This window comes from Sarcophilus harrisii, chromosome 3 (genome assembly GCF_902635505.1).
Source record: "Sarcophilus harrisii chromosome 3, mSarHar1.11, whole genome shotgun sequence".
Taxonomy (NCBI): Eukaryota; Metazoa; Chordata; class Mammalia; order Dasyuromorphia; family Dasyuridae; genus Sarcophilus; species Sarcophilus harrisii.
Genome location: NC_045428.1, coordinates 177094218 through 177116934, shown reverse-complemented (window position 1 = coordinate 177116934; position 22717 = coordinate 177094218). Strand labels below are relative to the sequence as shown.

Genomic DNA, 22717 nt, shown 5'->3' with positions numbered 1-22717 from the left:
CAAATATATATTTATATGTATTTGATTAGGTGAAAAAGGAGATTTTTTTTTGCTTCAATTGCTCTGGAGGGGAAAGTGAGGCAGGTGACCTTGCTACCTCATTTAAATCCAATTCACTTGCATGACATGGCATCACCTCCCTGATGTCATGGTCCTCTTCAAGAATGAAGGCCAATCCTGCCATCTGGGGGAGGGGGTGGGAGGTAAGAGGTGAAAAAATTGGAACAAGAGGTTTGGCAATTGTTAATGCTGTAAAGTTACCCATGCATATATCCTGTAAATAAAAGGCTATTAAATAATTTAAAAAAAAAGAATGAAGGCCAAAACAACAGCACCCCCAATTTCTACAGACCTCTCTGTCAGCTTGTTTTTCTCCCTAAGCTGCCATGTGATGTGAAAATAACTCACTGTGGTTTTTCTTATCTTTCCTGGTCAGATTTTGAAGTGGAATATTTTTCAGATTCTTGAGGAAGTTCTTGATCTACTACTTTAACACTGCCTCCTGCTCTATTATTTTAACAAATGACTCCCCTTATTTCAGCAAACTGGCACATTGCTCTTCCTTCGAGTTCTCTTGAAAAATCTGATTCTAGAGAAAACCTGCCTTAGGTATTATGTCAGGTCTCGAGGGCAGTGACTTTTTCCAATTTTTTGTTTTGTACCCACAATGCCTGGCACGTAGTTATTGTTGGTCAGTTGTTTTGGGGTGTGTCTGACTCTGTGACTTCATTTAGGATTTTCTTGGCCAAGTTACTGGAGTGGTTTGCTATTCCTTCTCAAGGTCATTTTACAGATAGGAAACTGGGGCAAACAAGATTAAATGACTTACAGGGTTATATAGCTATTGTTTGAAGATTCAGGTCTTTTTGACTTCAAGCCTGGAGCTTTTTTCTCTGCATCACATATTTGTCCTAGCACATAGCAGGCACTTAATAATTGTTTATTGATTGATTAAGCAGAACTTTAACATAGGAGTCCCTCACTTTCACTTTTTGGATATTCTTCTTTCTCCATATCTCTTCCAGCTCCAGTTCTCTTTCTCTTCTGATAGGATAAATGATGTAAAAACCCTCTTGGGAGTTACATAGAAATGCTTAACACAATTTGGTTCTTTATTAAACTTTAATATATGGTGGACACTGGGTCATTTATATGCTGTGGCAACAAAGATGAAAAATGGGCTGTGATCTCTGCCTTCAGGGAGTTTGCAGTCTAATTAGAATGATAAGGTTAATGCAATAAATATAACACAAATTAGAACAAGACAGATGCATAAGCATGTAGGATTTGGGGAGAGAATATAATGCCGGAGAAACTGAGGTAATTGGTTTTTAATAAATTAATTGGGGAGAATTTTAGCTGAAGCTAGCCAGCTGCATGGGACTCTTGTCTCAAAGCATTCAGGGGTGAGCAACTAATGCAGGAAACTTTTATAGGACTTCAGCTATAGGGGAAACAAAGGCAGGGAGGCAAGGATACTGGGTGAGCAGATAAGTCATAGTTCCAGGAAAGCATCATAATGTAATCCTACCAGGATGAGAGTCAAGATAAGAAGGTTGAGGGCAGCAGACAGGAAGGTGAGGGGCAACACTCAAATGGAGGGGGAATTATTCCAGCAAAGATTGAGATAAGACACCTGGAGTTTTATGACTCAATGGTATGTCAAGGCTTCTTTTCTGACTCGATTCTCTCAGTCCTATTGGCAAGAGTGGCCATTATAATTTTATTCAGGGCATAGCAAGAAGAGAGAATGTTTTAGTATTTGCAAAGCAGTTTAGATCCATTATCTTATTTGATCTCCATAACAGTCTTGTGGGAGTAGACACTAGGCCTATTATTTAACCTCATTTTATAGATGAATAAATTGAGACATAAAATAATGAAGAGTCTTGCACATGATTATATAGAAGTCTGAGATAAGTTTCAAATCTTATTGAAACTTGATTCCAAGATTTAACCCTTTCTTAATTATTTTTGGGATTTATAACCTGGGGTATGTGAGTTAAAAATAAATTTTAATAATTAACTATTTCAATATAATCTCCTTTGAAATTTTATGTATTTTATTTTATGTACTTAGAAACATAAGGCTTCATAAGTTTCTCTAGAATCTTGATTGCCAAAGAGGTACAAAAAATGATTAAGAACTATTACAGAGGATATTCTCAATGCAAGAGAATTTTCCCAAACAGATGATAATTGAATAAGAAAGGAACCTGCTCCAAAAGTTAAGATGTGTGTTAATGAGGCACTTATTTAGCATAATTTAAAAATTATTCTGTTAAGAGAATGCCTAACACCAAGTGATAATTTTTGCTTTTAATGTTTGTTTGTTTTAATAAATAGGAATTCAAACAGAAGTTACCTATTTGAATATGTTTCAAGCAAGAAGGCTTGCTCTCCTGCTACTCAGGGTGCTGGCAACTTTTTTTTTTTTAATGGACCTGTAATTGACCAAGCCATTTGTTTTACAGAAATGAGGTTTTTTGTTGTTATTGCTGTTTTTGTTATTTTTTCCAGGCTCATTCCCTGAAATGCTGGGCTGGCTAACAAATGTGGGAAATTGATATAGATGATGTTTCAGAAAACTGAGTTAGGATTTAGGATTGTGTAAATAAAGACCCTTGGTCTGAGCCTATAATGTTTAGACTATCTGGGAAAGCCATTACTTCTCTAGTCAAGAAAATTGGGTAATTTGGAGTTGGGGAGGGGAAGATACAATTATTTTAGCAAGTATATACCACATATAGATAAATGTATACACATACACATATACCTGTTATGCATATATACGTATCCATATAATGTGTGTGTGTGTATATATATATATATATATATATATATATATATATATATACAGATACATATGTACACATATATCTGTGTAATGTAGATCTACATATCTATATACACATTTCTATATAATAGATATATTCACACATAGACACATATATCTATAATGTAGATATATGTGGCTATATCATATAGACAAATACACACATATCTGTACAATGTAGACATAAACAAATATCTTTATAATATATATACATATATCTATAATAGATGTAAATATCTATATGTTATATAGATAAATGAATATATTCATTTCACAATATTCATGTATATTCATTTATACACACATATATTTATATAATATAGATATAACATTTATATACAAATATACACCTATATCCTCCTTACTTGTTTAGGAGAGGGAGTGTCTGTAACTTGACTAAATGACTTTTAAGTTTTTTTCTAGTCGGAAGAAAAGCAGAATTTTTCAATGGTATCTCCTTTGACACATGGAAAAATTACTTGTGATGTTAAATTCTCTATTTTGATTATTATTTTTAAATGTAAATAATTTATAAATGATAAAACCTATGCAAATGTATGCCACATTAAACTCAATGTATTGATAGTACATTCAATATTATGCATGCCATGTAATTTAACATATAATCTTATGTTACCATAGGCTTTTATATAGACAGTACCTTCCTATGTATTATTTCATTTGATCAATTTGATAACTTCATAAATGAGATTGAACAATTATTATGACTTCTTTTTGGATGTAGAAACAGGCTGAGAGAGACACTATAATTAGAAAGAGCAGGGATATTCCCATATCCCTTAAATTAGGAATTCCCATAATTGGTAAATAGTGGAACCTGAAATTGAATACAGGTCTTTTGATTCAATGCTTTTTTTAACTATACTGTTCTTTCTCTTGGCATTCCTTCTAAATTCATATTGTGTGGAAAGGTGAAGAATTTACAGATTAAGCACACATTGATCAGAGACTCTTAGCTAAATTGATTGAAGCCTTAAGGCCTCATATTCGGCCTCTCTGGAGTCACGGAATTTTAGATAAGCCTGGACTACATTCCATTGCCCAAAGAAGGCACTAAAAAGTATATGTGGCCGAAGAAGCTATACATCACCTTATTTACTGCATTCTCCTGATCAACTAGTGGAATAGAGACTTATGTGACCAATCACAACATATAAAAGGTGGGATTTGGGGGGTTCTTTGTCTGAAATGTATAAAAGCTGTGAACATTTTCAAGGGAATGACTCTCCTCCTTTGGGCATTTTTATTGTTCTTTTGAGCTCACAGGTCAGGATGGTCTGCTTCTCGAGATTCTAATAAATTCTTTCTATACATCATTTGGAGCAATTCCTGAGTACTCATTTTGGGTAGGTGTATTTGTCCCGAACAATATGATATAACAAAATATCATATGTCCACTTTTTACAGGAATGCATCTTATTGTGCCACAAGGTCTGTTGAGTTAAAGGTCTTTAAGAAGTCAGAAGCATCTCTGCAATACATTTCCTATCGTCAAGTTCTAGTCACATCAGGTCCTGGATATCTAGTTTGCCCTGAAATAAAAAATTTTATACAAGACAGAAATAAAACAGAAATAAAATGGTATAAGGTATGTATCCCTAAAATCATATTTCATCTATTAAGTATCATATGATTAGGTTGGAATGTCAGTCCATTGTATTGCTAGTCACAGGATAATACTTCCCATCCTTTTGCATTAACTTTTATATTCCTAATTCTTGAAAAAAACTACATTTAAACAATCCATAAAGACTAAATAAGTTTCCTTATTTAGGGAGGATGGGTAAGAGCTTGGAGGAAAGTGGGTTAGGCAATGGAGGTAAGAATCAGTACTCCAAAATAAAGCACTGTGGTTGATCAGAGTTTAATTTAACCCCTGCCTTTAAATTAGAAAAGATGTATTTAACATGTTTTTTTAAAGCATCCACATCTACAACATAAAAAAGGTGTTATAATAAATTCTTTGTTTACTGAAATTTTTGTGGTTAAAGGTGATTAAGTTCATAATTAAAAAAAGTTTAAAGAAAGAATGCCAAACAGTTTTAGAAATGAATAAACAAACCCTAAATCATAAAATAAATTTATCTTCACAAAAAAAGAGAGAAAAAAATGAATAAGTGCTTGGTCAATTAACTATGCAGAGTGTTGGCAATACAGACACAAAAAGAAAAAGAGACAGCCTTTGCTTTCAGCAGATTTTAATTTCAATGGTGAAATAATCATATAAAATGAAGGTATCTAGTCAGTATAGGATTATTGTAGAAAAAGTCTGGAGAGAAATGAAGACATGATTAGCTTGAATATCCTTGTTAAAAATGGATCAATCAGAAGGAAAAATCCTATGGGAAAGATGATTTTCAATATGAAATTGGGATATATGGGCTTTATCATCTTTCAAGGGGTTTCTGTGGCATTCTGGAGAAAGTTTAGAGAGTCAGAAATGTAATCTAGAGAGGAATAAAAATGGATGATATTTAAACAATTACTTTAAAACAAACATTTAAGAAATTTTTGTCCTCTAAAGAAGGTTTAGAATTTAAATACAGAAATAATACAAATAGAATCTGCTAGAGTAGGTCAACTTCAAGAAAGAGATGATGCTCTAATTACTCAGCAGAATGAAACAGATGTTTGACTTATTTCAGTTCTTCTATCTTAAATTTTTTTTTTTGTTTTAAAGTGACTGTTTATATATCATCGATGCATCTTCATTCCTCTCTAATAATTACCATGGTCTATCTGTTATGCAGAAAATTAGAATACTTGCTTCTTTTACTTACAAGAAAAAGCACTTTTGTTTCTACTTACCATTTTCTTATTCCATTTAGATTGGAATATCTTAATATTTGTGATTTTCTCCCCTCCCCCATTTTGACTCTGGTTTTATATATATAAAAATATATATACACCTACAGTGTAGTAGTCTTTGCAAGATGTTCCCCAAGGGGTCCATTTTGCATTTGAAATAATAATATCAACTATAATGGCAATAAATTATTTATTTATTTTAAAATTAAATTAATTTATTTTGTTACATTTTATCTCCCTCACCATTCCACACTAGAAAAGGCCATGATTAAACACAGATATGTATGTGTATACACAATCACATACATAAATAAACTATATTATGCATTATTTCTCTTTATCAGTATTTTCTCTAGAGGTGGATGATTTAAGTATTCATAAAACTCAGAATAACTTAGTTGTTTAGTTATTCTTTGAATAATGTTTCTTATTGTATATATGTCATTCTCTTGGTTCTGCTCATTTCTCTCTTCATTTGAAATAATTTTTTTCTAAAATCAACCAGTTTATCATTTTTTCTAGCACAGTAGTATGCCATCACATAACAGCAATTATAAAAGCCACAAATATATTAAGTGCTGGGAATATAAAGAAAAAGAAAAGCAGGATATGTGTCACTAAGAACTTTGCATTATAACAAACTACAAATACAAAGAATACTAGATTTAGAGTTTAAAATACTTATATTCTAATTCTACCTCAGTTGTATTTGTATTTTTTAAATGTTGACATATCTTTAGGATAAAGGGACTAGTACTATCATCTTTAAGTCAATAAGTATTTATTAAGTGCTTATTATGTGCTAGGAATTCTATTGAATGCTGGGAATACAAAGAAAAGGAAAAGCAAGGAATCATCCCTCAGGGAGTTTGCATTGTAATAAGCAACTAAGTGGTGTAGTACATGGAGTATAAGACTTGGAGTCAGGAAGATCTGAGTTCTAAACTTATCTCAGAAACTTGGTACTTTTGTAAACCTGGGCAAGTCTTTTAACTTGTCTCAGCTTTAGTTTCTTCATTTGTCAAATGGAAATAATAATTGAACCTATCTCCCAAAGTAGTTGCAAGGCATAATTGAAATAGAATATGTAAATTGCTCTGCAAACTTTAAGATACTGCTATAAATGTTAGCTATAGTCTAATGGGAGAGACAATATACAAGATAATATTCAGTTGCTATTTGTCTTTCAGTTTTTGAACAGGACTAATGACATCACAGGATAATGTCTTGTCTTGCCTGTGATTTGGATTAAAATGAGTCATAGTTTCATTAAGTTATCAACTTTATTCTTTCTTACAGAGTCATCAATGCCTGTGGCAAAACAAAAGTCAGGATGACTGACAATCAATTTAAAGGAAGATTTAGCAGTGCAGTTTTGTTTAACATCTCTATAAATTTCTACATTTTGATGAAATCCTTTCACAGTTATGCAACAAAAGGGTCATTTAGCCATATGATAGGAGCAAATATTTTACTATTGTCCAAAGTACTTAGTGCCTGGCTCATGGTGCTTAATAATACTTTTTAGGTTTAAGAGTGAAGAGAAGCAGTGAGTTGCTAATGATAATCGTATGCACATGTATCAATATACAGGATAATGTTTAAAAACATTTCTTAAAGGATTCAGTTCTTTTGGATCAGAGCAATAAGAAGTTTTCAATTTTGAAAGGATCCATTTACTGCCTTATAAACAATGTGTCGTTGGACGACTCTGGTTACTATACCTGTGAGCTGCCTTTTGTCTATAAAGGTGTGAAGTATAACATCACCAGACATGTTAAGGTGCACATCATGAGTAAGTATTGGCAGTCTATGACCTTAAATTTTTTTTTTTTACTTCATCCATATTTTGAGTTTGTGGAAGTACAATATTAGGGTCATTGACGTTTTGTAATGTGCAGGGTAAAGTAAAATGTGAGGGGTGAAGGGAGTAAGAGGAGGGAGGGAAGGAGGAAAAGAAGAGAGGGAAGGAAGAAAAGGAGGAAGAAAAGAAGGAGCAGAGGAAGGAAGAGAGGGAGGGAGGGAGACAATTTTGATTTCACTGAGTAGAGTCTCTGGGCAAATCATTTAATCTCTTAATGCTCTAGGCAATTCTTTAAGACTATAGATTTCACAAGAAGTGCTGACCTGAAGAGTCCCCTCCCTTGTAGTTCCATTAACTAATGAAATCACAAGTGTAGTCCCTATCCCATACAATCATAGATTTAACATTGAAAGGAACCTTAAACTAGATTTTCTAGTCCCCAGCTTCTTTTTTTTTTTTTCTGATTCTGTCACTCTTATTTTTTTTTTAATTATAGCTTTTTATTTACAAGATATATGAATGGGTAATTTTTTAGCACTGACCCTTTCAAAACCTTCTGTTTCAACTTTTCCCTTCCTTCTCCCCACCCCTTCCTCCAGATGGCAGACTAATACATGTTAAATATGTTAAAGAATTGTAGTCCCCAGCTTCTTAAACTGTGCTTTATAACCCCACATGGAGTCTCATAATTAAATGTGGAGATCATGAATTTATGATTTATTGTTAATAAATGTTTGATTTGCATTCCTATTTTATATACGTATATGACCAGGGTCACAGAAAAATTTCTTGAGAGAAAAGGGGTCATGAGTAGAAAAAGTTTAAGAAGCCCTGACTAGTCCAACTCTTATCATTTTACAAATATCAGAAAACTGAGGCTCAGAAAATGGGATCTTCTATTTTGAGAAAACAATTATCTGTTAATCTATCTATCTATCTATCTATCTATATCTATATCTATATCTTCTCTCTTTTTGGGGCCATAACTAGCCAGCTGTGACACTGGATTCTTCATTAGTCTTGTTGGAGAGCAGCCCAGAAAACTTTTCATTTCCAGTGAATCGGTGCTAGGAATAACAGTTTTATAAGGGAATTAGGTTTCTGTGAGACATACTAAGTATTGAATATGTATCTATATGTTTTTACTTACAACCTACTAGTCATTATCTATATCTTTTTTGAGGAATTCAGAAAATTCAGGAAATAAAATGTTTAATTTTAAAATGATAATTGGAAAGAGATTGATTTTTTTTTTTTTTTTTTGGTCTTTACGGTAATAAAGTAAAAGCCAGATTACTATCTTGCTTGGCATAAACTGAGTGATTTGCCTGCGGCTATTTAGCCACATCATAGCAAACATAAGCCCTGAACCCATATTTTGGAATTCTGGATCGAACTTTCTATCTGTAATGTTGTATTGTCTCTGAATAATCATATCCCTTCTGTAAATCACAGACATGGTTCTTAGAGATCATCTATTCCAATCTACTCAATGATTTCTGATATTGACAAACTGAATTTCAGAGTAGGGGTAGGTATGAATTTTCCAAAGTCATTCAAGGAGTATTCTGTGGAGCTATTGAATCTATAATCACACTCTTAGAATGCTATAACTGGGGGCAGCTAGATGATACTTCTGCCCTGAAGTCAGGATAGAGTAACAGCCCTAAAAGTCCAGAGGACCTAAGTTCCAAACTGTACCACCCTGAGAAAGTCACTTAACTCCAATGTCCTCACACAAAAAATGCATCTCTTGTTCTTAGACACCAATCACAGAGATGCTGTTTTTGCTATCACCAGGGGTATAGTCAGCCCCAAAACTGGCTCTGAAATTCTTTTTAGCGCAATATTGCCTAGGAACACAAGGGGGCAACAATCTTACACTTTTATCCAGTGTAATGTTACCAAGATGATTTTTTGAGATTTAGTAGAGGCAATGTTTACCTTTTAGCTGCAAGGCTTTAAGCTAAGAATTTACTGAGTGCTGATTTTTCTATGTATATGCTTTGATACTGCTTTGGTGTGGATTAGAATAGAAGGGAAAGAAAAGCTTCCATCTAGATACAACCAGGATTTTGTTACTCTTTTATTGAATAACTAAATACAGGTGCATTGATCAAATGGTACCCAAAATTTATACATGTCACTTTTTGAAACGTCCCTGTAACACGTTAAATGGAGAGAGTAGATGAGGTGATGTCCTTTGTGGAATTATCTAGGAACTTATTTGGCCTCCATCCCTGCTATTATGAACAACTGTTACTGTGGTTTATGTACTACCTTTCAAGAAAATTTGGATTTTGACAGAGGGCCTCCTTGAGCCACAGAACCATAGTTCAAAGACAAGAATCAGGTGCCAAGAATTTAGGTTTGGGAGAGTGTTAAGGATCAGCTGAGATTTTTGTAGGCTGGTAAACTTTAGTGACTTCTCTCAAATCTCTCTTTTAGGCCAAGGTCCATGAACTTTGTGGTCCACTAACTCTGTGTGTGTATGTGTGTGTTTATACTATATTTTAACATACTTTCCCCCTTTCTAATCCTGTACATTTTATTTTATGCCTTTAAAAACAATATTCTGAGAAGGGATTACTAGGCTTCATCAGACTGGCAAAGGGGTCCATGACACAAGCTAGTATCTTTCTTGATCCTTGGATAAGATTGCCAAGTGGCTTGTATCTGTCCAACATTTGGCTCATATTTTATTATAGAAAATTGTTACTTCATATTGATGAATCATGTTAATAGCCATTTAAAATTTTATTTTATTTTTTGGTAATTTTATCTACAGGTGTGTTTAACAGTGCTAGTTACTTTAACAACTGTAGCTGAACTTTATGATCATAATTGTTATAATAATGATAGAAATTTTGCAAATTTAGAGAAAAAATGGGAATGGTTAATTGTCTGACAGAGTATCCAGAATGAGAGTTGGTCACACATATATTTAGCGTTGATCTTTTCTGGTAATTATTCTTCTAGGAAAAGCAGTTATCCAAGCTGCTCCAATCTGATGGAGAGACTATTTCCTCTACCAAAAAAAAAAAAAATAATAAATAAATGTGCTATTATGTACAGGGAATAAATTAGGACACAATTAAAGTAAACAATAAGATTTAGCCACTGGCTAGAAAAGGATGACAGCTGTTATCTCTCTAACACTTTGGTATTCCTGGAACTGCTAATTTTCCTAATGAAACCTGTTTCATCCCTTCCCAGAAAAAAAGGAGGAGACCATTCCTGTAATTATTACACCTAACAAGACTGTACTGACTTCTCTTGGTAAGCCCTAACAATGACTTCTTCAACACTAAAGTGCTCAAATATACTCACTGCAGATTTTGATTGCTTTTAGATTTTGATGCTTATTTCTCAGCTGTATGATCTTAGATGTAGTGCTGGAAGTAATTAACTAAAGTTGGGATTCTTAACCTAGGGTTTATGGACAAATTTCATCTTTGATCTTGCATGGAGAAAAAATTGCATTTTTACTTTCACTTATCTCTAACTGAAATTTAGCATTTTAAAATTTTAAAAACTTTAAAACTTTAAAGTTTAAAAAACCCACAATATTCTTAGAAGGGTCCATAGGCTTTACCAGACTTCCAGAGGCATCTAGGATACACTAAAATGTTAAAACTCTCAGAACCAGACTAGATGAGTCAGTGATCTAGTTGAATTCCCTTACTTCATAGATGAGGGTTGTTATTTAGACATTAATTGAGGCAGCTACATGGTGCAGTAGATAGGGTGCTGGAATTAGAGTCAAAACTCAATATTCTTTATATGATCATGGGCAAGTTGCTACCTGTTTCCTCACCTGTCAAATGGGAATAATAATAATGGTACCCACTTTCCAATAATGGCATTATTTTGAAAAAATCAAATGAAATAATATTTGAGAAGTGCTTTGCAAACTTTAAAATGCTATGTAAATGCTACTTATTATCATTTCAACTACCATAATTTCATTGGTATAGTTATTCCTTCCACCAAAGAAAGTGGCAGCATTACTATGATTTAGTAAGTCTTGACAAATTGTTATGGCTAAAACAATTATATCCTGAATCTAATTTAGTGAAGAACTTTCCTGAACTTAGCTAGATTGGTCCTCAATATACATACACACAATCTGTTAAGGGGCAGGGCAATTCTCTGAGAGCCTCCACAACTGTAAATCATAAACTTGAAGAAGTTGCAAAATAGCCTTCGCAGATGTTCCTTGTGGATTGGAAATGAAATAAAATGGAGGCAAGAGGGAAGAGGAAAAAGGTCAGACAACACAACTGCCTCTCAGTCTCTTTGTATCCTCCTCCTCCTCCTCCTTTCACATGAAGAGATCGATTCTACAGGTCTGAGTTAGATGTCCAGAAGCCATTGGCAGGTGGCTCCCATATCACAACAACAATCTATCACTAGGTCTATACTTGATTGTACCATTTAAAGCTTCTACTCTGCTGCTATGGTCTTTGAGGGCCTAGAGACACCTCCAAGCCATAATGAAGTATCAGAGTTGAACTTTTAATAATGATTAAGAGTGTCTAAAATACAAAGATATAAAAGTGTACCTTTCTGGAATGATTATAGCTAGGTTCCAGGTAGTTCAAATAATGAAATGGTCACATTATTTGAATTTGTAATGCATATTTCCATCAGATTGGAACTAATGAACATATTTTGCATGATTATTACTTCAGTTTCAATTTGAATATAAGCATTGTTTGTATTAATTGGGATCCAGCTATATTCCTTTTGCAAAAAGGACTTAATATAGGATTTGCTTATATAACCAGGACTGTTAATGGGTAAAATGATTTTTTTTAAGCTTTTTATTTTCAAAACATATGCATGGATAATTTTTCAACACTGATCCTTGTATAGGCTTGTGTTTCAGATTTTCCCCTCTTTCTCACCATCCCTTCCCCAGATGACAAGCAATCCAATATGTTATACATGTTAAAATATATGTTAAATCCAATATGTGTAAACATATTTATACAATTCTCTTGCTGCAACAAGAAAAATCAGATCAAAAAGGAAAGAAAATGAGTAAGAAAAAACAAAATGCAAGCAAACAACATCAGAGTCAGAATGTTATGTTGTGATCCACATTCAGTTCCCACAGTAAAATTAATTCTTTATACAATTATTTCCTCTATGCTCTTTACCAGGAAGACACCGTGTAAAGCTAGACACCCTACTTTTCATTGGTGAACCATAAGGATTGAATAGAACAAACAGAATCTGTTCTTTATCTTCTCAAGAATTATTCTAAAGCTTAAAAAAGTGAGCCAATACAAAAAAAAAAAAAAAAAAAATACAGGTTACTTGGTTAGTGTTATGAAAATGCCACTTAACTGAATCTTTCATTTCTCAACTACTAGAGTGTAGAGCCAACCCAACATGGCACAATGCTCATATAATGTATGGAATACACATAGAAATATTTGAATATGATTCAAACATGTCACGGTAACTTTTTAATACCATAGTATTTATGTAGGCAGCTAGATGGTGAATAGTGTTGAGTCTAGTCAGGAAGGCTGCTCTTCTTGAATTCAAATCTCCCCTCAGACAATTAGCTTTGTGACCCTGTGTAAATCACTTAATCTTGTTTCCTCATTTGTAAAATGAACTGAAGAAGGAAATCGTAGACCACTCCAGGATCTATATGAAGAAAACCTCAAAAGGGTCATGAAGAACTGAATATGACTGAAAAACAACTAAACAATAAATAATATACATATAAATATTCATGCTTGTCAAGGAAGCTGCTTTTCATTTCTATTTTAGGATTAACATGTTTTTTATTTGATAGCCCTAAAGTAGATACTATTGGGAAGAATGTATTTTAAACCGACTTGGAAACTGGTAGCCTGGTATTTGGTATTCAAGTGTTCAAAACTCCATGTTTTCCTTGGTACACATCAGCTTGCATTTGGACTAGCTAGGACATGGAAAAGTGTGTGTATGTGTGTGTGTGTGTGTGTGTGTGTGTGTGTGCATATGTTTTAAGATGTATATTAGAAGGTGGGATCCTATGTAAGAGTGAGAAGACAAAAAAAAAGGTTGCTTTTGGTTTTTAGTTTGTTGATGACAGCAAAACCTAGACAGACAAATCTGGACTATTAATACTGGAATCATTTCATCTTTTTATTTGAAGAGAGGGAAAGATTAGAATGGGGAAGTGATTATGAAACTAAAAGTTTATTATTTAAAACTAAGAAATGCCAGAAAGAAATTAGATTGAAAGAACAAAATGACGGGTTTATTTTTTTTCAAATATTTACTTTTTTTCCAATGAAATGGGAATGGACACTTCATAGAATAATAGAACCATAGAGTTAAAACTGGAAGAGACATGTTTCCAATTTCCCTCATTTTACAAATGAAGTATTAAAAGTCAGGGAAGTAAAATAATTTGCATAGGCTCACAAAGTTGGTAAGAATAAGAGGTAGGATTTATATCCAGATCTTCCTGACTCCCAGTTCATTCTCCTATCTGCTACACAATATTGCCTCTAAAGTTCATTTTCCCCCTGCCTTTTTTTTCCCTCTAACCCAGCAACCTTAATCCTTGACATCTATGCTTCTTATTTCTTTCTATCATAGGCAGCTAGGTGGCTTAGTGCTTTACTTGGAGTCAGGAACAACTGAGTTCAAATCCTTCCTCAGGCACTTAGTACCTGTGTAAGCCTGGGTAATTCATTTAACTTCTTCCAGTCTTAATTTCCTCAACTGAAAATAACTTATTTCCCATGGTTATCATGAGGATCAAATGTGGTAATATATGAAGAAACACATTTCAAACCTTAGAGTACTGTATAAATGCTAGCTGTTTTTATGATTGTAGAGATGCCATATAAGAAATTGGAATATAGACCAGAAATAGAAATAAATCAAGGTGGGAAATTCAATTAATAATCTGGAAGTTTTAGGGAACTGTTTTGCGCAATCTTGCTTGGGTGGCCAAAGTCTTATTAGAAAATAAGTGATCTTCAAAATGGTCATTTTGCTCCAAATACTTGGTTGTGGTAAATTTCTTGAGAAAATCTAGTGAGACCTCTATTGAAAGCTGTGAAAGAAAAAGTTTATTTATTCTTGGTGTTTTTTAATTTTTATTTTACTAAGTTGTCTCTCTCTTACTCTTTATTTAATCTGTCTTTCTTTATCTAGGTTCAAAATTGGTAATTCCCTGCAAAGCATTTTTTGGCTTGGGGTCACGATCTACAACACTTTTATGGTGGACAGCAAATAACACTTTCCTGGATAATGTCTACAAAAAAGGCCGAGTTAAGGAGGGACAGCGCCTGTAAGCTCGCTTGACAGAATTTAGAATCTCTTTACTCATATTGGCTTCTTGGGCTGGCTTTCTCAGGGACTGTGTGTGTAGGAAGAGAACAAAAAATAGATGCAATGGAATGTTAGTATTTTTAGAATAATTTTTTAAAATCTTGTCTTTGCCCCCCTTATTTACTGGATTCTTTCCTTTCTTCTTTTAGAAAGTAATTTTTTACAACAGAGTTCAAAAAAGAAAAAAAAAGAAAGTCAGGGAAATTAACCAACAAATAGGAAAAGAATGACATTATTTGTAGTACTCTATATCTATAATCCCTTGTCTTCAAAGACGGGTTGAAAAATTAGCTAGTTTTCTCACTTTTTTTTTTTTTGAGGACAAATTTATTCATTATAATTACACAGTATTCAGTTATAAGTTTTCTATTGTTGTTTTATTTCTGTTTACATTTTGTATTTGTGTGTGTATCTTTCTAATTATTGCTTATTTTACTTTGTATCAGTTCCTTTAAGGATAAAGAAGTTAACTAAAGAGAAAAGTCTGATTTCAAACATTCAGTTTTAACTATCAAAGAAATCTAAAAAGTTTTCTTCCCTGTAATGAATGAAACTTAAGGGTAACTGGAGGAAATAATAGTTGAAAAGTCAAAAATTATAAAATAATTGAAAATAAGTGCAGTTCTGGTCTGGTCTGGTATTCCAAAACATCTTCACTAACATGTGTTCTTCTTATGGCCTAATGCCAAATATCATTAGTATTGTTTGCTCTGCATTAAGACAGCTTGGAAGAAGAGGTAAAGACACTAGTCTCCAGGACTCAGGACACCCTGTTTTTTACTCTTGTGAGGAAAATTTTATGCAAGTCATTTTCCCTCCCTATTAGAGAGAGCTGGAATATAGGATGCTCTAAGAATCCTTCCATTTCTAATGGTACATAAATTTGTGCTCTAATAGGCTGAAAAAATTAATTTGTAATTTGCACATTGCTGGCAAAGTAATGGAGAAGCAAACTCAGAGTAACTCAGAAAGAAAGGCAGCCTCAGAGTAATGAAAAATAACGTATCAGGCAGTTTTCTTAGCTTATAAGCTTATGCATAAGCTTATAAACTACAAAAGGATTGCAAATCTGTATAATATTATTAAAGATTATAATATTATTATATAATAATATACAATATTATATTATAATATTGTTAATAATATTATAATATTATTATATTTCCCTTACTGGGAATTTCCTCTACAAATGAAATCACAGTTATATATTTTTTAAAAATGAAATATTTGGCAATTAATTATACTCATGAACTTGGAGACAGTTCTGTACAATCTTTTGTGTTTTCTCACTCTTCTAGCTTTTCTTCCTGAATTAGGACTTTGTGTAAAGGCCAGGGATTTATACATTTTGGGGGGGAAACTTGAGGACCTGTATTGCCTTGACTTATATTATCTAGAGTCCATCACTGCTTTCTCCAAGTATTGACTGTTGTATTATTCCTGGGTCTCTGGAGCTGTAAACTTTCAGCAGGTCCTAAGTGATGCCTTCCAAGGCATGGTCTGATTGTTGGCTTCTTTGTATCAGATAGAGTTAGAGGCACTTCCCTGGTTAGCACTCCCTGTTTTAGTTGCAGTCTAAAACTCAGGTCCTGTCCATCGATGAGCAAAAGATTTATCAGTGACACACTTAGATTTTCCCCAAATTAGCTTGTGTTGGCTCTAACTTGATTTACCAAATATTTTTAAACTGACTTTCCAATACTTTCCATAAGTTACTATGGTTGATTTGATTCCATTGCATGGATGAGTTTCAACAAGAATTTAAGTTTATCAAAATGTTTCTGTTCATAGGGTCAAATGCTCCTTTAAGAATTTTTCCTTAAAGAATTTCAAATGGATGCATTTGACTGTGAATAAGAATCATAAACTCCTTGAGGGTGGTTTCTTCTTTTGTCTCTGTATTATCCTAAGTCTTAATGAATTCTTGCAGAATGATTGTAATGTAGATTATTTTGCTTGTTCCACTAACATTTTTATAAAAACCTTTTTCTCACCCAGTGAATATTCAGAAAATAATAAAAGTTATATTGAAGTGCCTCTGATATTTAATTCAGTGGAAAAGAAGGATTTGAACACTGAATTTATATGTACTGCCAAGAACAGATTGGGAACCCAGAGCTTGCAAGCAAGAGTTAAAGAAGGTAAGTATCCTCATCCACAGGGGAGCAAACAGTACAAATTATCTATTGATGAATTAACAGAATCAAGGAATTTGGGAGAGTTTTAGTCCTGCTCATGCCCCCAAAGAAGTTTCTACTCTACATGTTAAAAACTGTCATCTAGTCTCTGTTTAAACATCTCCAGTCAGGGAGTATCTTTCCCACTCTCACCCCATCTTTCAGTCCATTCCCTTTTGGAATAATTTTGATTGTTAGAAGGTTTTTCCTGACACCAAAAGTAAATTTACCTTTGTATATCTCAGAAACCCTATTAACTTTTCTTGATTCCTCCTCCTCCTCATGGATCATTCCCCATTACCTAGTATTTATTTTTAAATAGTATTCACATGTATTTATATGTGTACATGTTTACTTCCTTTGTAGAAAGTAGATTTTTTGAGGCAGAAAGGCACAGGTATTTATTAAACACCTGGCATGTACCTAGCACTATGTTATGTGCTTTAAAAATATTTAATCCTTACAACTGTGTGAGATAGGTGCTTTTTGATCCCTATTTTGCAGGTAAGAAAGCTAAGGCAGACAGAGACTAAATGATTTGCCCAAAGTCACACAGCTAATACATGTCTAATTCTGGATCTGAACTCAGATCTTCCTAATGCCCTGCTCAGTCTTCAATCTACTATACCATTTAGCTGCCTCAGGACAGAGACTGATTAATTTTTGTCCTTATTATCTCCAGCATCTAATACAGTGTCTTGAACCAAATAGGGGATAATAAATGCTTATTGATTGATTAATTCTGTTCTTTGCTTCTATGGAGCATACTGAATAAACCTAATCATTACTCATTTCTAGTGGATCTTAACTTTTATGTGTGAATCACAGACCTCTACTTAAACCAATGAATTCCTTCTCTGAATAATATCATTAAATGCATAAAATAAAATACATAGATTTACAAAGGAAAACAAAAGTTAGTAAAAATAAAGATGTAATTCTTTCCTCCCCTCCATTTAAATCCATAGGAATGCATTGTGTATTCCCAGACTCCTTGGTTAAGAATCTCTGATTTAGAGAACTCAAATTGTTTTTTTTTTTTAAAATTCAGCTTACACACTGCACAGTGAATCTAGAAATTAATCAGATCAGATAATGGATTGCTATAGACAACCAGGCAGAATAAAGAAGGGCCAAGCAGAGTTTACTCCTAAAATCTGAATCATTACTTTTTGATTATTGGCGTTGACTCAATCTCCACTTTATTCTGGATGGTGCAGAACATAGCAAAATCTAATCATCAAACTCCAGAATGTACATTAAGATTAATAATTCAAAAGAGTAATGTGCTTCCTTTGATACTGCCCCTGGGAAAGAGCAAAGAACTAATAATCAGAAGAATTAGTCTAAGTTCTGGTTTTGTCATTGTTAACTTTGTAAGTCATTTCATGTCTCTCAACATCAGTTTATCTGTAATATATAGATTGAAATTACAATTTTATCTACCTTATTCAGTAAATCCCCTTGTAACCCTAAAATGCTCTACCCATATATTTTATCAGTGTTATGAAATCCATAATAAAGTGATCTATGCAGCCTGGAAACCCTTTGTATGTATTACTGATCTTGAGATAGGACTCTAGAAATAGTCCCCTATTGTTCATAAGATCTTAGATATCAAAAGCAGAATTCTAGTTAGGAAATCTATAGACTCTCCCCCTTATACCCATAGTGGTGAAAACAGACTTTTGGAGGTTGTGATCAAATAATGAATTGGAAACCAGGAGTTTGGTATGGAAATGATGACTGTAACCATGCCAGTCATGGCAATTCACTTACATATTTATTAATTTACTTGTATCTTATTTATGATTTTCATTAATATTGATAGGATTCTAGTGGCAGAGAGAGTTGTAGAAATCCCCTTTTGATCAGAGGCTCAGGTTCTTCGTGAAAGAATTCATGAACCCGAAGAGTTTTAGGTTGCAAAAATGGAAGTTTATTGTTGGATGGAGAAGTCAGATTTGCTAAGAGACTGACTTCTTTAGTGGCAAAGTCCTATTAGGGAAATGGAGGCTGGCACTGAGAAGAGAATGTCTTCTCAGTGGGCAGGGTTCTGGCATCTATACCAAGGGACAAGGCATAGTCCTGCTTTAGACATTCTGCAAAGAAATGAGTAAACAGAAGCCTGTTATATGAGCAGATCTTGGGGGGGGGGGGCGGGAGGAGGGAGAGGCTGGGGCATTTTGAGCTCATCAGACCAGGTGATCTCCCAAAGGAAATTGCTTTGAAGGCTTTTTCAACCTGAATTTGAATAAAGTTTAGCTACCAATGGAGATGATTTGCCTTAGAAATGGCCCAATCGGATGATGCTATTTAACTTGTCTGGGGAGATATGCTTCCCAGGAAGGCCTGAGACTCAAATCTCCTTTCTTTACAGATCAAAGGGTACACAGTTTTAGAGTGTTAATTTTACAGATTAAAGGGAACACAATTTTACACCCCCGTCAATATGAGAAAACTAAAGGAAATCACCTAAGAACTATAAGTTATATACAAGTTGTCAATTTTGCACAAATAAAGAGTTTCCCTTGGTAGGAATCCAATTCTATCCCTCTTCCCCAAATGTCTATGAAGAAGAGGAAAATAAACATTAGATGCATTTCAGTGATGGGGAAACAAGCCCAGAGTTATGAAGTCATAACTGCACAATGTCACAATTAATTTTTTGTCAATATAAAAATTCATCCCTTACAAATATTCATTGCATTTTCATGATAGATAATTAGAGAATTCTATGCACAGTAATTGGGTTCTTTGGCTTCTTCCAGAACTTACATTTTCCTGGGGAATTGCTGTGGCTCCTCTCTCACTCATCTTCTTGCTGTTTATTGGCATATGGATACATAGAAGATGGAAACAGAGACCTGAGAAAGTATACACTACTAGAAAATCAATGATTATCGGTCATGATTGTCAAACCTCAACTCCTTACAGAAAGGAAATGATATAAAACCACAGGCATATTCATTCTCTCTGTATGTCTTTCTCTTTGTCTCTCTCTATCTCTCTGTCTCTGTCTTGTCTCTCTCTTTCTAATGACAATGAGTTCTCTTGATATATTCTTGCCCCTGCTCTTCCCCCTCTCCTTCATTTGTCCCAGAGTCACTGGTCTCAAAGTGAAGTATTGAATCAGAAAGTAAAATAAACATATATTGCCTATCTGCATAGGAGCTCATTTCCCTCTATTGCTCTCAGCTAAAATGAATGGAATGAGAGGTTTGCCTTTATGGACTTTAATGCTTTGGTACCTGAATGGATTTGTGATCTCATGCATATGTTTAGATCATTAATCCCTTCACTATTATTTCTTCTGTTATTCTTGTTCATATCCTGCCCCTTACCTTTCATCTAGACTCTTACCTATCTTTTATGTATCTACTTATTTACATATTGTCTCCCCCATTAGAATGTGAGCTCCTTGAGGGTAAGAACTAATTTTTCTTTATTTCTATTCCTAGCATTTAATATGTAGAAAACACTTAATGCATATTTTTTTTTCATTAACATTAAGGACTATTTTCTAGATTAGGAATTCTTAACATAGAGTGAATATGTGTATATTCAAGTGTTTTGATAACTGTATTTCAATATAATATTTCATTTGTAATCCTATGTATTTTATTTTGTGCATTTAAAAACATTATTTTGAGTAAAGTCTACATTGCATTAAAAAAAAAAAAAGACTAAGAATCCCATCTCTAAGTTTTCAGTTTTGTGGATATTGGTTTAACACTTGAGTTTCTATCACTCACTGTATGATTGGTCCAACTTTTTTTCATGCCATACATGTCTTTAATAATGTCTTTATCCTGCCCATAATAATGGATGAAAAAAAAAAAAACAGGAGGCAATGACTTTGGGACATCATAGAGGGGGCAATAGGACAGATTAAAGTTATTCCCCTGGGACGTAACTAGTTTGGTCTCTCTTTTTCCTATAAATTTGTCTTCTTGCTCCTGGTTCTTTGCTAAATTTTTTTGGAATTTAGCCCACTGTTAGCAGCATAATAAATCTTTATCCCTTAATTTGGAGACAAACTGAGTTTGCAAAATTCTTTCCCCATACCTGCCACACCGACCTAACGACCCTAACATTGTTGGAGTGTCCTCCATCTCAACATGACTAAGAAATGTTCATTATTTGAGTTAAATTTTGTCTGCAAGGACAAAGATAGCAAACTAAACTTTTTTGTATAACAAACCATATACACTAGAAAACTAGCTTGGTGGTATAATGATATTGGATCAGATTCTTTGACATCCAGCTGCATCCTTTAAAGGCAACATTTCCTTGACACAAAAATAGAATAGTAATTAAAAAGAAAAATAGATTTCTAAACTTATTTCAGTACAGCTAAATTTCTGAATTAAGCTCAGAGACAAAGAATCATGATTTAGGACAAAATAAATTAATTGTAAATAGGATCAGTAAAAAAAAAATACCTTATATTTTGTAGAATAAATACCTTATATTTTCATCATTTTCAATCTTTTGTTTGAGGACTGGTTGTCCTAGTATTCTATATTATTTCCTGAAGTCATTCAGTTTTGCTTGTTCCATTTTAAATTCGAGGGTCTATTACTATCACTTTTCTGTTCTAAAGAATTTATTCTCCTAATTCTTTCCTTTAAAATTATCATTTTACTTATAATATCATTTAAAAAATTTTTTGTGTCATGCTGTTCAGGTATTCTTATAAGTTTTATCAATTTATTAAAAAAACAAAACAAGAAACAACTCTCAACTTCTACTTGTGGTGGTTGTAGAGTTCTTTTCTTCTAAGTGTAGCTCCTGGGTATTTCTTGATCCATATTTCTCCATAGTATCTTCTATTTAGCTAAATCTCTAGCTTCATTTCCTAATTTTAGTTTTTATTCCAGGAACTGGGTTCATCTCACTTTTAACTTTTGGAATGGTCAGGCACTTTTGATCCTGACTACAATTTCCTGAGTTCCCAGTGTCTGCTGTCTCTTTGCTCAAAGTACAGATAGATTAAAGGTTCGTTGGGTTATCTGTTTTTAGGCCATTGCACTCTCTCTTCAGGGCCCACTTTAGCAGCCCAGGGAATTCTATCCCCAATATAACAACTCTCTTGGGACTTCCCACATCCTTTTCCAAGACCTCTGGACTTCCTACCCCAAGATACAGAACACTACAGAGTTCAGGGTTCTCCTATGTTGTGCAGTCTCATTCACAAAAACAATAGAGATTATCAGAGTAAGACCAAGCAAAAAGAGATTACAATCTCTGCACAAAGGGCATCTCCTATTTGACACGGTGTTTGTCAGTAAAGGAGTGCAAAGCATAAACTGGGAAACAAGATTAAATAGGAATCTGAATGAAAAGCCCCCAAAGTCCCCACCTCCCCTCAAAGCTGGCCTTTTCTCCTGTTTTGGGGGAAGTCCAGTCTTACATTCTAATAGAGGAAATCTAACCCAGAAACAAAAAGATACAAGACAACAATAATAAACTTGTTTCCCTAGAAAACTGATATATAAGCATATATAAATTTCAAAGCCATCATCACCTTTAAAAGAAGTACTTAAGTGCTAATTAAGAAGTGATGGGAAATAGGAGAGGACAAGCCCTGCAACTTTTTAGCTATAGCTCTATTTGTTATTATAAAGTCTCAAATCACAATTAAAGTACAGTTTAATGCTATAGCGAGCATCTTCAACTCAGTTAATTCCACACACTCTGGAGTGTCTCAGATTAGTA

At 33.6% G+C, this 22717-nt stretch overlaps 1 protein-coding gene across 3 annotated transcripts in view; it reads left to right on the top strand.

The window, feature by feature from the left end:
* The window catches only part of IL1R2 (interleukin 1 receptor type 2), a 44919-nt gene extending 24004 nt beyond the window's left edge, over positions 1–20915 (top strand). For all 3 annotated transcript variants that reach the window (XM_012547113.3, XM_003766711.4, XM_031958812.1), the window contains 6 exons: positions 4265–4445; positions 7286–7460; positions 10686–10748; positions 14643–14778; positions 16818–16960; positions 19768–20915. In XM_012547113.3, the coding sequence (XP_012402567.1) occupies positions 4265–4445; positions 7286–7460; positions 10686–10748; positions 14643–14778; positions 16818–16960; positions 19768–19949 (880 nt within the window). In that variant the 3' untranslated portion in view covers positions 19950–20915. The remainder of the gene's footprint in view (positions 1–4264; positions 4446–7285; positions 7461–10685; positions 10749–14642; positions 14779–16817; positions 16961–19767) is intronic.
* The last annotated feature ends 1802 nt before the right edge of the window (positions 20916–22717 follow it).